General features: G+C 34.7%; 1 protein-coding gene across 7 annotated transcripts; it reads right to left on the minus strand.

The window, feature by feature from the left end:
- Nucleotides 1–218: 218 nt before the first annotated feature.
- On the minus strand, nt 219–13,341 carry LOC145789088 (uncharacterized). Of its 7 annotated transcripts, none has more exons than XR_014336689.1 (12): nt 13,217–13,341; nt 12,661–13,114; nt 9,566–10,005; nt 9,364–9,453; nt 9,036–9,275; nt 4,861–5,076; nt 4,374–4,779; nt 4,085–4,281; nt 3,665–4,008; nt 3,528–3,577; nt 1,180–1,600; nt 219–528 (listed from the first exon to the last, which is right to left on the minus strand). XR_014336689.1 is itself a non-coding variant. In XM_082880408.1 (12 exons), the coding sequence occupies exons 2-12, from the start codon at nt 13,067–13,069 to the stop codon at nt 469–471; spliced, it is 2,508 nt and encodes an 835-aa protein (XP_082736534.1). In that variant the 5' UTR covers nt 13,070–13,114; nt 13,217–13,341; the 3' UTR covers nt 219–468. The 7 variants fall into 7 exon arrangements, 3 of the variants coding, with proteins under 3 accessions (XP_082736534.1, XP_082736539.1, XP_082736530.1); XR_014336691.1 differs by having other exon boundaries at nt 9,566–9,999; nt 13,217–13,333; XM_082880408.1 differs by having other exon boundaries at nt 1,545–1,600.
- Nucleotides 13,342–16,324: the final 2,983 nt, after the last annotated feature.

The raw sequence follows: 16,324 nt of genomic DNA on the forward strand, positions 1-16,324 counted from the left end.
ATTTTCTTGAAATTTACTTGCATGTCTTATTAGTTCTGGATTCTATAGCTTGCATATCAATGAATAATATTTTATTTTTAATTATGTTATTATCACAGCTCAAAGACCAACTTGCTAGTGTAAACAAAAAGGGGAGGCAGAGACGGAGAGAGCCATTCATAGGTTTGGTATATAAGTCCATGGAACCACAGATTATCAAACACAAACAAAAGACGGGATTTAGAAAGTTGATTTTGAAGGTAATACCAACTATAAAGTAAAATAATTCTGTCACAAAACTACCCATCTCTGGACTGAATATTGCATATACAGACTATCAGTCACTTCCCATGACAAACCACCCACCTCACCTGAACACAACGAAATTCTATAACCAGGTGACACCGAAGAGAGATAGAGATCTCCAAGAATAGGTTGATCTTCAAATATCATCTCTCTCTCTCTCTCTCTCTCTCTCTCTCTCTCTCTCTATCTTTTGGTAGTATGCCCGTTGGGCCGTTGAGGTAATTGTGCTCCACTGCTACCATCCTGCATGCATTAACAAGCAGATGATTAATGTTCAACGCATAAAGAGACAAGTGTTGGTCTCAAAAAAGTAGCCCTCGGGCATGTTCGGTGTGCGACATTCCAAATTTTCAAGGAAGATAGCCTATGAAGCACGGATACTTCAAAAATGGTGCCGTCCGAGTACCGAGTACTTACCAAGTGCAAATACGCATACCGGATACACCGACTTCATGCCAGGTATAGCAATTACATTTGGGTACGTCGTGAGTACAACATGGGTACGACACTGTACGGCAAGGTGATTTTTTTTTTTTTTTTTTTTTTTGCGACTACTAAAATTTATTATTCTTTTTTCAATTTAAAAAATATCAAGTAATTTATTTCCATTACCCATGAGTCGTGATTTTACTCTCCTTTGCATCTTGTTTTAGACAGTCAAAAAAGAAAAAAAATGAATTATATAACTTTTTAGACAAGCTGTTCTCTTTTTAATTTTGATATTGAAACTTTGATTTGTATGTTGGATGTTTAGCTATAAATTTTTTTTTTTTAAAAAAAAAAAAAAAAAAATTGACATACCCCAGCCGTATCTGTACCCATACCCGTACCCTACTTTTTTAAGAATTTGCCGTATCGGCGTATCTCATATTGTACCCGTACCAGTATCCGTACCTGCATCCGCACCCGTACTTCATGGAAGACAACAATGTTAGATCAAATATCAACCAAAGCGAGCCGCACCCGTGCTTCATAGAAGACAACAATGTTAGATCAAGTATCAACCAAGACGGGGATCAAAGATCTAATAATTTAACAGGTCCATCACCCTTGCTACACTAAACAATTGTTTCGTCCAACCACAACTTCCAACTTGTAAATACTTATCAAGATCGGCCCAAATCACAAAGAGCCCACAATCAAGGACGTGAGCTCTTTTGCCTCGGCAGATTAGTCATACCTGTCTGCAGATGTGGATGTGTGTGTATGTGTGTGTGTGAAAGAGAGAGAGAGAGAGAGAGAGAGAGAGAGAGAGAGACCTCATATACAGTATAGCTTGTGTAATTCAGAACATAGGAAGGTGTATGGGAAGATCCTACAGTAAAAACATCAACTATCAGTAAAAATTAGAATTATCAGCATACAATACTAGCATTAGCATATATATCATATGCCACTCAAATGAGAAAACACTAAAAATGCTGGAGAAACAGATCCACTCAGGCAGGCTAAACAGTAACACACCAGAAAGGGAAAAACCCATGCAAAACCCGAATAGAATGCCATGTAGAGACGTTTAAAGTCATCCAACTAGGTTACACGGACTCGGGTACGGGTATCGGGTGCGGGTGCGGGTGCGTATCTAGGGGTCAGACACTTCAAAATTAAAAATTAAGGGTACGTGGATATGTATCCAAATTTGGATACGGGTACGGGGATACGTTAAATAATTTTTTTTTTAAAATATATATTTATTATATGAAGATGAGTTATATTATATAAATAACAAATAAAAATCTATGGAGATGAGTTATATTATATATATATATATTTTTATTTTAATATACATTAATTATTTAATTTATTTATTATATTTTTTAAACAATGTGTTCTAATTAATTTTTTTATTTTATTTTACATACATGTGTTTTTTTTATTTATTAATATATACAAGTATATATTATCTTATAAATATATTATATAACAATTATTATTTAATATATAATAATAATAGTTATTATTATAGTTATTAACTATTATTATTATTATTATTATAGTTATTATAATAAATATATTATCTAATAAATATATTATATGTTATATAATAATTAGTATATGATATATAATAATAATATTTATTATTATAGTTATAATAATATTTATTATTATAGTTATTAACTATTAATAGTTTATTATTTATTATTATAGTTACAATAATAGATAGATTAGACAGAGTCAGGGAGAAGGAAGAAGAAAAGGGGAAAAGGGAGAAGGAAGACAGAGCCAGGGAAAACGACACAGAGAGGGAGAGGGAGAAAAAGGGAAGCGATCGCGATCGCGATCGCTAGGGAGAGAGAGAAGGCGAGAGAGAGAGACCGGATGGAGCTTCGATCGACTGATGGAGCTTCGATCTTCAACTGGATCGACCGGATAGAGCTTCGACTGGAGGTCTTCGAGCTTCAACCAGGTTCTTGCTCTCTCCTCCTTCATTTCTTTTGCTGTCTGTGTCTGTGAAGAGCCGTGTCCGAATGAGAACAGGCGAATCCGACACAGATCTCACACCTGCACCCGTGTCGTGTCGTGTCGACACGGGTACTTCGCCCCAAAGTGGCGAGTCCATGTAACACAGTCATCCAAAAGGAAAGATCACAAATAATAACTGTGCTCCAATTAGAATACCAGATTGCATCAAACAAGTTCTAATCCAAATAAAAATCAATCTTTCAATTGTGAATTCAAACTTGAAATTCAAATCCTGGTGACCAAAATTTCTTGTGAAAACTCAGGTCCATGTTCTTTGGATGTCATCTTATAATGAATACAAAGTGATTGGTTGTCTATTTTCTTACATTATTACATATTTACTTCCCAATTAGGCATCATTTTAAACAGAATTATAAAGAATTTATTGTGTGTTAAGCCAAGCATAACAGTAGAAGATAAATTTCTGGTTCTTCCACAGTAACCCCTAATTTTTAGTATTCCCTCCAATTTTTGCAAAGTTCCAACAGGCAAGCTTATGCTTTAGGCAAAAGTTATAATTTCAGGTAATTCAAATCTTACCACATCATTCACACTCCCCACAAAAATCGCTGCAAGCAAACTACTTACTGTTTGACAACTATAATAAAGAAAAAAACCATTATGGTACTTCCAACTGCATTAAAATTTGACATCCATCAAGAAACTTGGGATCAGATTCTTTTTTCCTTTGTTTTATTTTCTTTTGGGTTTTATTTATATATGTACTTCTTTTGGCGGCTTGGGGCCTGAACAAATAAGTCAAGTGACAAATGGATTACCTGCCCCATAAGCAGAGTAACCACTGCCATGCAGATCATGTCCGCCAGCTCTGTCAACAAGACAAGTGACAAGTATACTGATCAAATTAATAAAATTGCAACTCAAAGCGGAACATGAAAATGTGTATGGAAAAAACCTTCTCAGTGCAACGTCATATGGATTGTGACTGTGTTTCCCAACAGACCATTCAAAATATGCTGCATGAGATTGACTTTGTCTTCCAACAGCAGGCTCAAGGTATCCAGCATGAGGTTGGCCACGTGTCCCAAGAGTAGGTTCAAGGTATCCTGCACTAGATATGCTGTGATTTCCTACAGCAGGTACATGGTATCCTGTGTGAGGTTGGCTTTTTGTCCCAACAACACTTTCAAGGTGTCCTACATGAGGTTGATACCGCATTCCAACAGTAGGTTCAAGGTACCCTGAAAAACTTCGGCTTTGCTTACGAGCAACAGGATCAATATACCCAGCATGCGGCTCCTGGAAAGCAACCATTTTACATGATCAAAACAGAAAATGGATAATTTCAAAACTAGTGAATGAAAAAGAATGTTACCATATCTGCATGGGACCTTTTAGATCCAGATACAGTGTTGTATGCATGGCTCTGGCAACTAACAGCAGGTGCAACATATCCTGGTGCATATGGATTTCTGTATTCAATGAAATCTGCACAGTAGTTTGGTCCTTTTCTAATATGAGGATCTCTCTCTGTCTTCTTGAAATTATTGTTTTGCCTTCCCCGCATTTTGCCTGCATATTCATGAAAGAAAAATCTTTCTCCAGAACCTTGTATAAAAGTAATCAAAAGGGTAACTAATTTAAGTCACTACAGGGTACTTTACTGTGTCTTTTCTTCGATGGCATTTCATTATGACCATGCTCAGCTCCTATCTTTCCATGACCTTTAGCCTTTAAACGTTGATTCTTTCTCTTGCGATTTGTCCTTTCCAACTTGGATGATGCTCGAACAGGTTGACCTTCAGTGACAGTTTTGGGTTTATTTGGTTTACCTCCACCAATTTCTGTCTCAGAAATAGCGTTCCCCTCTTCTGTCAACATCTTTCCCTTTTTTTTGGCCCGTTTGGACTTTGCATGACCTTTCATCTTTGAAGGTGCAGCTATGTTTTCTCTTTCAGTCTCTTCTTTCATTGATGGGACTTCACTCTTTTTCTTAACCTTAAATCCCCCACGAGTACCTTGCTTTTGAAGCCGACCCTTAAAATGGGGCTTTGCAATGTTAGCCTTAACCTGAGACATTTATGACAGGTAAAAATATTGTTTCCCTAAGCAAAGAAAAGAAAGAGAAGAAAAAAAATAACACTTTACTACCTTGACTTCTTGTCCAATATGAGCATTATTAATCCCCTCCACACAAGCTAGGGCACTTTCTCGAGAAGTAAAAGTAATAAAGCCAAAATATTTGCGTTTGCTGCCTAGACTCTGAGGTAACTGAACTTTCACAACCTCACCATACTGTGTGCAGATTTCTTTTACTTTCTCTGTATTCCCAGCATCAGTTAAACCTTCCACATAGACAGTCTTAACCTAACAACAGGAAAATTTAAATTCGTCATTTATACACTTTCAATGATGAAATCAAGTAACTTCAAGCACTATACAGTAGATTCAATGATCTGTTCAGCAAATACAGAAGGTGTCTCTTATGCTGGAAAAAACTGACAAATTTAAAAATATATCAGTTTCCCATACTTCAGTAAGACGCTTAAGAGGCACGAAAGAATTGGACCTAAAAGCTTCATTATCTTATGGAAGTATGCTATCATAATGACTTCTAGCAACCTCTCTAATATCACGAGTGTCACTACTGTACACATAAATTCCGGGTCCTGCAACAAAGGCACAAAAAAGTAGCGCAAATATTTGATTTTATTAATTAAAAGGTATAGATACAATCCTATATGATCTATCCTATTACAAAAGAACAAATCCTCTGATTTGATCTCGGAAAAGGGCTGCAACCCAACAACTACAGAAAGCTTGTTGAATCAAACCAATTGATTGATTTCTTTAAGTCTTCAAACTGAGAATGAGGGAAAAGAGACTTTATTGAGGGCTTGAATAGCTTGATCTCAGTCCAAACTTCAAAATAATCTCTAAAATAAGAGCTTGAAGTTGCATCTTTGAGAGCCTTGATGCGTAGGGCGTACTTGATGTTAGAGAACGTGGAAGGATCAACATGTAGTTGAAATGCTTGATGATTCTTCAAGAAAGTATTGAGAGTTTTTGGAGATAACTTTAAGAAAAAATATTGACAAAAAGAGTACTTGAGAACTCTTGGCCAAAAGGTACTTGAGAGCCTTGGCAGATAATTGGCCAAAAGGTCCCCTTCTTAATAATAAGAGCCTCTATTTATGGTCTCAAGGGAGGGATGTTAATTTTAGTAACCCCATTAAATTAGCATTTAATTAATTTAAATTTCTAGAAAATGATGAATCTGTACAATTTCGTATTTTGAATTCAAATTTCAACCCAATTTCCAACTTCTTAAGAAATTTTCACAAGTGTCCTTAAGGGACCAGAATCTCTGGGTTGATTCAATTGTCTAACTCAACTGTCAAAACAGTTGACAATTGTATCTTGGTGTCAACCATATTTTGAAATGGGTTAAGTACCACAATTTTGAAGGGACCCACATTTCTTTGAAGGCTTTGACCATCTTGACTTTAGTTAATCAAGTAAATTTTACTTATAACGATTCCGGTTTTGACCTGACCCTTGCTGTACTCTGGATTTGGGGTTTCATGGTTTTATATTGTTAGTCATATCTTGTTTCCCTTGTATTTCTTTAAATTTGGCTATTGTGGTGTTGTTGTTGCATTTGGAACAGGTTGGTTGCTTAGTTTCCAAACTTTTGTTGCCCAGGACTTTGCTCCTCCGGTCGAGCGGCACTTCTTGCGCTCGAGCAGGCTTTGCAAACTCTCAGTACTTTTGCAGATCTGCAAAACTACTGGGAGAGTGTATTTTACGCTCAAGCGGTGCTTTCTGCGCTCGAGCGGTCTCAACTCGAGCGGCCTTTCTTGCGCTCGAGCGTTGGTCTATTGTCTGCAAAACTACTGGGAGTGTGCATTCTGCGCTCAAGCGTCACTTTTTGCGCTCGAGAGGACTGTGCGTATATCAGTTCGTGAAAGTAACATTTTACATCACTTTTTCATATCTTTCCACTCAAAATCCTAAAATTGAGGCCCTCTCTCTCTAAAACCTATCTTCTCTCTACATTTTCATTTAGATCTAGTGGTTTCTTTACCCAACTCCCTTTGTTAAAAAGGTAGAGCATGCCGTGAGCTCTCTTTTCATCCGCACAAAAGTGGGTTTCAGTTCATTTGAGGTTTCTCTACTCTCTCCTTGATCTCTAGCTTCGAGGTACGGATTTTCTACACTCTTCTATGAATTTTAACTTAGTTATTTGTTGATGTGTAAAAAATATTAGAACTTGAGGTGATTTTGAACAAACCTAGGATTTTGGTTTAAAATCAAAAGAGGAGTTTTTAAATGTATGTGTTGAAATTGGTTATGGGATTAGATGTGAGGTTGTGTTGTGATAAATATATTGATTTGATACTCAGGATGGATTTTGGAAGAAAATTGAGTTTGGCCCTAAAATGTTTTAAATAGTTATTTTGTATAAATAAATGAAATTGGTATTAAAAATATGAAATTGGAGGAACTTTATATCAATGGTGGAGTTAGATATGTATTACCTCTCATCTATGGAAATTGAATAATTTATCTGTTTTAGAGATTGTATATCTGTTTAGAAATAACTATTTTGGGCTATCAGTGGAGGATAGCTATGATTGTCGTAGAAATTACATGAGGATTAAGTAAATTGAAGCTAATCTCTTATCGGTTGTCATTGAATATGACTGTGTTTTAATACATTGTATATGTATGATGTGTGGGAGGAGAAAGGAGATGTACTCCATGTTTGGGAGGAGAAAAGGGATGGACTCCAGTAAATTAAGTTGGCCTGTGTGTCCAGGGTGAAAATCTCGAAAACCGAGCATTTACATGGGTGCCGATTCCTACGGACGAAATTTCCATAAAATGGCAAATAGATGTGTTTGTATGACAACTATATGGATTTGAGACCCAATGAGTTGTATCCTCAGTATGGTTGATTGAATGAAATAGACATGATTAATGAATTGAGACAAGAAGCTTGGGATAGCATGGTTTTGGAAAAGAATTGTAAATGAGTTTAAATCACGGGCATTGTATATGCATATCATACTTATATCTTTGTTAAAATTTATAGATTGTGTTAGATTGTTTCTACTGGGCTTTGGCTCACCCTATGTCGGAAAACATTTCAGGTATTGGTGATATGACTTGGAATGATTGGGAGCAAGAACTTCTCTTTTGTTGTAATTATTTTGTATAGTCAAGGGCTTTAAATGTATTGGACCTAAAGTCCATTTTTGTTGTAACCAAGAATCTACTTTGGAAAGTTGTAAACCTTTAGAGCATTTATTATTTGTTTTTCTTCCAGTTTCTATCTCATACTGTGTTGTATGCTGTAGATTCAGGGATAAGCTCATGAATGTATAATTGCATATGTCATTCTCTTGTACAACTGAATCTCATGTAATAGAAGGACTTTATACTCTGATTCTAATTGTCATTTACTTATCGTCTTGGTTGGTTTATTGTTTTATTTCGGGGCCTTACATTACTAGTACCTATGAAGCATGGGCATTTCCTGGTATTGATACTATGGATGGTTACTTTTGCATACGTATCGAGTACATGAAACATGTCAAATTTTATCTTCTTAAATTCTAGATATATCTAGTATATACACAAGCCGTATCTAAACCTAAATGATACTTGCTTCTATATAAAGGTGAAGTTAGTTTCATTGAATTTTTTTTTTTTTTTAGCATGATTTTAAATTAAAATTTTGGTTTGTAAGTTATTTAATATAATGACATTTAATTTTGGTTTATACCTAACTTTTGGCATTAAATGTTAATTGGAGGTTGGATCTTAACAAACTAAACCATTTAACTAATTTTTGCATTACTCCAAATAAAATATATATATATATATATATATTTTACGAACACACCCAGCCATACCCATATCCTACTTTTTAAAAAAATTTACCATACCAACGTACTCGTATCGTACCAATACCAGTACCTGTACACGTGCTTCATAGGTTTTAACCAATTGGACGATGATTAAGCCATGTCAAAATTTAGGTGTCTACTGTCACAACACAGAACACTAATTAAAACAAATGACTAAGATGTCACAATTTTTGACCTAATATTAAAAATCCTAGTAGATGGAGCACCTTTCACGACGACACGCCTTTGGGCTAAGTACTTCCCAAAAATGACTTGCACCCAAGCAAATTTCAGGTTCAAATGCACAAGTTTTATATAATTCATCATCAAGAATTAAAGTATTTTTGTTACCAACATATTTTTTTCAATTTATGACTTTCCACAAACACTAGCAAGACTCGGATTTCTAACCTGAGACAGAATTTCTTGATTTGGGTGCATTGGGGTTTGTGCAAAAGCAACCTTAGCACTTCTATCACGACCAAAGACAGCATCTGGCTTTCTTAGTCTTTGAAATGCTGCCATTGCATCCGAGTGGGTGCTGAACTCCAAAAGAGCAAAACCTTTGATCTTCCCTTCTTTTTGAGGATCATCTGGCAAATATATCTCTTCAATATTTTCAACTCCATAGCTTTTCAATGTTCCCAGCACCTTCAGAGGGAAAGAAACAAACGATGTCAGATCATCAATGCAAGGATGACCTTCAGTAACAATGCAAGGATGTGTATTAAAAGCTTACATGCTCTTTTGTCCATAATTTGCAGATGTTGCCCATATAAAGAGTATCATTATCCTGACTTGCTGATATTACAACGTGTTTGCCTCTCACCTTGCCAGAAGAAAAGACCACATTATTGCCATCTTAAATTAACATTTTGAAAATTATGCTTTTATTTTTCCTTTGCAAAGAAAATTTCATATTAAAAGTCAATATATAAAACCTGGATCCCTTCGTTCAATGCAGAAAGAGCATTCTTTGCTTGCTCAACAGTCACGTATTGAATAAAGGCAAATCCTCTACTCTTATTTGTAGTTGGATTCCTTACTATCCTAGTGGCTTTTATTTCCCCAAACTTTCCAAACACTTCAATCAGATCGTCCTCAACGGCCCCTTTATCCAGTCTTCCAATAAAAATTTCGAAATCCTTTTTTTTCTTCCTGTCAGTGATGTGATTATTGATAAATTCAGCAGGCTGTTCCTCATCTTCATTATCTTCTTCATTGTCCCCGATATCTTCCTCATCCTTTCCACCCACCTCACCCCCTTCTTGCCCATCACTACGCTCATTGAGAACAGGAAAATTGTCATTGTCTACAAATCCCTCAGCATCATCAATTTGAGCAGCAGCAGTTCCTTCTTCAGATGAGTTCTGTTCTGCAACTATAACAATTACTTATTGTCAACTGATGACCCTGATCATAGTAACACCAAGGAATTGCATACAGATACACAAGTAGTTCAACATAGAAATGAGAAAAACAGTGTCAATAGGGAAAACAAGGACAAACGTGGATACACATCAGAGAAATCACATGAAGTTAAAAAGATAGGATTAGAAAACATATGAAGTTAAACAGATAGGATTAGAATGGGCACCTAATGAGTCTGCGAAACATAGTCAGGTAAACAACACAACAATAGCTGAGTGCAGAGGGTAAGTTATCACAAAACCTTTATTGAATTCACCATAATTATGTCATTTGTTGTAAACACTGTAAAAAATATATTTTTATCTTTCTCATCTCTCTTCTACTGATAACACAATTTAAGAGAAGTGGCGCGAAGACAAAAAATAAAAGGACTCAACTCAAAAAGCCATGGACTGAGTTCCCCCCAATGGTGCCTCAATTGCCAATGCATACTCTTATTTCTGAAACTGTGAGTCTGTGACGGTTCATCGTTATTTTTCTTTAGTTCCAGACAGTGGCAAATTCAATAACAACAAAGCACATGTTGCTTCCATTCATTCATTAGAAGAGGCCATTGTGCAGAATAGTTCAATCAATCTAGGGTGTTGGAAGTGGTGGACTAGTTACTAAACTGACGACTGGCTTTAATTGCACAAAATAACATCAATAGCCTCAAATTCACATTTTCACACTCAACAGCCCAAGTCTCATACCACCACCAAGAAATAACCCCAATTTCTTCATTCATATAGTGTTCTTCAGCAAAGGGAGGGAAAAGAGTAGATTGGGAATTCAGAAGATGTGGAGAAATTATGGATAGTGCTTTCATCCATTCTTATTCTTGTTATAGAGCCTCACTCAACCAAGAATTCAAATAATTGCTGGGTGAAATTGCAGCCCAAGGTACAAATCATTGAGCAAGGAGAAGGAAACACAATGAAGTTAAGATAGCAGCAATTGAGTGACTCAAGTCTTCATGTGGTTCACTTCTTCTTTAGTGTAGTTAAAATTTACTCTCCCCCAAGGATAAAAGACATCTTATCTACATATATATATATATATATATATAATCATACTTATAAGTATCTGAGCAAAGACTGCCCACTCTTAATTGCAAATCAATGATCTGGAACCAAAAGAAAAATCTGTGAACACTTCAAACCATTTGTTTTGTTACATATTTGTTTTCTTAATTTAAAAGCTACCTCTTGACACCCTTTTGCTTGACTAGTATAGTGCTTCCAAATTGAGATTTTAAGGTATTAGTACTACCTGAAATCTCAGCCAGGGATTAACAGAGTTTTCAGGCAAAATTTACAGCCTCAGGCCTTGAAAACATTATTATCATGAGAAATTAGGTGAATGACCTTGTCAAATTATCCATGAATCATCTTTTATTTGCTTTTAAAGTTGATTGTGTATCAATAACATTTCCTAGGCCCACTAAAATCTTTAAATTGACGGGGATCTTCAAAATTAATCCTCAGTGGAAAGAAGATGACAATCATCCGATAATAATATATTTATCTTTACTCAAAAAAGAAATTTAAGTTTCGGAAAACATCAAAATAGATGATAATTTATATACGAACACCATCATCCCGTAATCTCTTTTTTTATTTGACCTAATTCTTTGTAGTATGTGGAGCATTTCCAATTCTTACTCTCTTCTTTTATCAAACTTGAGTGAAAATTTGGTTAAGAGTTTGATCCAGTATGGAACACTCCAATCTTTACTAAAAAAAAATTCGTCCGTTTTTTACGAAAGAAAATAATTTAAAATCTTTATTATTTTTAAAATTTCATCAAATTTGAGTAAAAAGATGACGTTGAGAATTTGAAAAAGATTTTATTCATCCTTGATTTAGCAAAATTTTTTCTCTCTCCCTATTTGATACAAGTTGAATGAAATGATTGGAGCTCATTTTAGTTCTTTATTCATCAAATTTGAAAATTGGATGAAAGAATTGGTTAGTGTTTTAAAAGGCGCTATTAGGTGAGCGCCTAAGCGTGAGGCGACATGAGGTGTAGTCTTGCACTTCGAACAAGTCGAGACAAGGCGAAATACACAAGGCGCAGCTTAGGCGCTAAGGGCGAGGGTTTTTTTTCAAGGCGCGAAGCGTGGGCTTCATGGGATTTACCTATTTGTCTACTCCAACTGTTGATTAAGTGCCTTTTGTGGGCATACACAGGGATTCAAAACTCTTCAATATAAAATGACTAAACGTGATCAAAAGAGAGCAAAAAGTGATTAAAGATTGAATATTATGCTTTATATCTTTTGTTAGATATTTCTAATTTTTAAAAGATTAAATGTTATGTTTAAATATTATAAGAAATAGTTATAATTTTTGAAATTCTATTTATATTTGTAATGTTGAAAAGTCTGCCTATTTTATAATTTTGCTTTTCTTCTATTACTTGTTCTTCGCTTTGGTGAGGGGCGCGCCTCGCCTCGCACTTAGCTATAGGATAACTTATTGCCTTGGTGCACCCAGAGCCTTTTAAAATGCTGGAATTGGTGAAGGATTGGAGATGCCTTTATACAATATAATGCAATTGAATTCAGCTCAACTCTAATTTAAGAACAATCAATCAGACGCTAAGAAAAAGTTATAACCATTACCAACATGAATTCCTTCATTCTGTTCACCCTCCACTTCTTTTTCCTCAGCTGCATTGTCAAACTTGTCATGATCACCCTCCATTCTTTCTCCATCCTCCATAAAGCTCACAGGATTGACATTGACGTTCCTCTCCTCCTCCTTAACCTTCGTTTCCACTGCTGTACTCATTACAGCCTTGTCTGCATAATTTGAGTCTAAAACCCTAAGTTCTTGCTTGATTTCCACTCCGGCGATCATCAGCGGCGCCGCCTGTTCGCCGCCTTCGTCCTTCACCACAGCAGATAGAGCTTCTTGGCCTTTGTGTTCCGACTCCGGCACTGTGTTGATCTGGTCGGCCAGACTCAATTCGAGCTCCGATTGTTTCGATTTCCATGTCGATTTCTTACGAGTGGCCGATCGAGGGGGCATGGTCTGGTCTGTTTGTCTCTCTCTCTCTCTAAATTCTCTCTCTTTCTACATATATAGAATGTACAAAATGTAATTATTGGCTATTGAAATTGAAGAACAAACAATGTAGGTAGGGTTTTACAGAGAAATTGAGAGTGTAGGGCTTACCGAACAAAAAATAAAACAATAGGGAGCGAATTGATTGATTTCTCCTTTTCTGGTGGCACTACGGATGGCAGAGAAAATGCAAGAAACGGAGAAGAGACAAAGGTATAGAAATTTGATGTGAACGGATGGTTGTTTAAAAAAAACTTATTAATTTAAATTTATAGTAAATAAAATAAAAATGACAAATTTTTTTAAGAAAAATTCATCTAAGATCTCTATCTAATTTTTGGGTAAGAAAGGAGGTTCACAATAATATTTTTTAATGTCTAAGGTTCTTCAATCTTATTTTAGGTTGTAAAATACCTAATTCACCCTTCTTTATAACCTACGTAGTTTTGGATTTTGGCAAGCTGAAGATTTTATTGCTGTTTTATAAGAGATTTCGTGGGAATGGACTTGATAATGGAGGTTTTGTAGGAGATTTCATAGAGATTTTGAAGGTGTTGCAGTGGATTTGACAATGGAGATTTTGTAGAAGATTGCTGCGATCGTGTAGGTATTACAATGGAATTGATTGTTTTTGTTGTGATTTACAGTGGAATTGAATCAGGTATGTTTCGATGGATATTTCATATAGATTTCGATTTTTGATTTGATTTGTATGTAAGGGCTCAGATTTCATATTAGTTTTTTTAACGTATTTTGAATTAGGTTTTCGTTTTCAATTTCAATGAATTTGAGAGAGAGGCCATCTAAGTGAAGTTGTTTTTGATTTTTGGAGTTGATTTTCATTCTCTGTTATTGATTAATTTTAGAAAGAGGGCAGCTCGATGGAGTTGATTTTGATTTTGATTTTTTGAATTCATTTTTCATTCTCTATATTTTGATCAATTTCAAAGAGTGTCTAGCTCAATGGAGTTGATTTTGATTTTCGGAGTTCATTTTTCATTCTCTATTTTTTATTAACATGCTTATCAATGATAAGTTTTGTTCTCTATTTTTTCATCAACATGCTTATCATTTTCTGTTCTCTAAGTTTTGTTCTCTATTTTTTCTACACAATTTTTTTTTTTTTATAATCTAGAGAAAATTGTAAGTTTATTTTTATAATCTAAGGAAAATCAAAGAGAAAATTATAATTTCATATAGACATATTATAAGTTTCTAATCCAGATAAAATTATAGAGAAAATTGTAAGTTTATAGTCCAGTAAAAATCACAGAGAAAATTATAATTTCTTATGGACGTGTTATTATAAGTTTGTTATTTTTTATTTTCTCAATTGAATGTTTTGTGAGCATACCAGATATTTTCTATGATTTTCTCTGTATTTGTGTGGAATAGTTAGCATTTTTGTCTTTTGATGTTAATGTATTTTTGTTTTTGTGATCTTAAAAGTGAATATAAGTTCATAAATTTCTCTGGACTTTTACTTGTAATCCAGATAAAATTATAAGTTTGTTATTATAATCTAAAGAAAATCATAATTTTATTGGGACATATTATTATAAGTTTGTTATTTTTTTATTTTAATGTCCTCTGGATTAGATATATGGATTGGGGAATTAATTGAATGTTTTATGATAAAATCTAATTTTCTCTATGATTTTTACTGTGTTTTTGTTAAATACTTAGCATTTTGTGTTTTGATATGAATGTGTTTTTGTTTTTGTATAAATTTGTATGTTTATGTTATTTTTTATGTGTTTTTATATTAAACAAGTTATTTTTCATTTTTTTTTTCAATTTAGATGGACAGTGCAGTGTTGTTGTTGTGCAATTGTCATTAATGTTTCATGCGAATTGAACTTTGAGGAATTGATTGGTATTTTGTGTAAAACATGAGAGAATTTGAAACCTACGACGATCTCTATCTCATATTGTATTTGTGGGGCATCTGAATTGTATAGTTCGAAATAATATTAATTTTCTAAATATGTTGAGGGTTGTTTGTATGCGTGGTGTTGATATAGTTGATGTTTCAGTTGTTAGGTATAGTACTTCTAATCAAGAGAATGAAGTGTGGTCTAATTGGATAGATGTTGCGCAGGGTGAATGTGATAGGCTTGTGGATATTGAAAGGAATTCACTCTCTAAGTTTTGTTCTTACCAAGAAAATGTGTTATTGTCATCTGGTTAGCGAAATAATATTAGAAGTGTTAGACAAAAGTTTGAGGGTGGCGTGGTTGAGCTCCGTACTATTTTGTGAAAATAAGCTATTGAGGTTGGTTTTGAGTTTACATATGTTAAAAATGACAAGCTAAGAGGTACAGTAGAATGTGCATATAAGGAATCAATGGGATGTATATGACGTGTACATGCTTCAAATGAAAAAACAAATGGGTTCTTTTACATAAGAACTTTGAACAATGACCATACGTATGGTGTGGCAGTTCGTACTAGTAAACATGGTAGGATGACTTCCAACTTAGTTTTTGAGCTAATACTTGGAGAGGTAAGTGTGAAGCCGCTAACTCGTCCAGTAGATGTTGTCAAAGAAATGAAAGACAAATATAGGGTCTCAATCAGCTATAATTGTGGTTGGTTAGGGGTTGAAAAAGCAAAAGGTAGTACATATGGGGATTCTTGTTTGTCATTTAATCAATTACGTTGGTATTTTGATGAGGCATGGAAGAACAATTCAGATAATCATTTTGAGTTAGATTTTGAAGATAACAAGCGTTTCAAAAAATGTTTGTGGCTTTTCATGCATGCATTGTTGGTTTCAACTATTGTCGACCATTATTGTTCCTTGATAGAACTTTTTTGAAAGGATGATACAAAGGAGTTATGCTTGCTGCGAGAAGGAAAGATGGGAATGAAGGTAATTAGAAATATATCAAATTTTTTCTAAGTATGTGAATTTTTTGTAGATATGGGAACTGGGGTGAATTTTCTATGTTTGTGGTCATGTTTTGTAAATTTTGTGAAGTTTCTCTGACATTGTGAATTTTCTCTAGATTTGGCCACTGTGTGAGTTCTCTCTGGATTTGGCCACAGTATAAATTTTCTCTGGATTTTGGCCATTGTGTGTGTAAATTTTCTCTAGATTTGGCCACTATAAATTTTCTCTAGATTTGGCTATTGCGTGTGAATTTTCTCTTGATTTGGTCACTGTGTGTGAATTTTCTCTTGATTTGGTCACTGTGTGTGAATTTTCTCTAGATT

The sequence above is a fragment of the Camellia sinensis genome, chromosome 1, assembly GCF_055761805.1.
Source record: "Camellia sinensis isolate YWXY chromosome 1, ASM5576180v1, whole genome shotgun sequence".
NCBI lineage: Eukaryota > Viridiplantae > Streptophyta > Magnoliopsida > Ericales > Theaceae > Camellia > Camellia sinensis.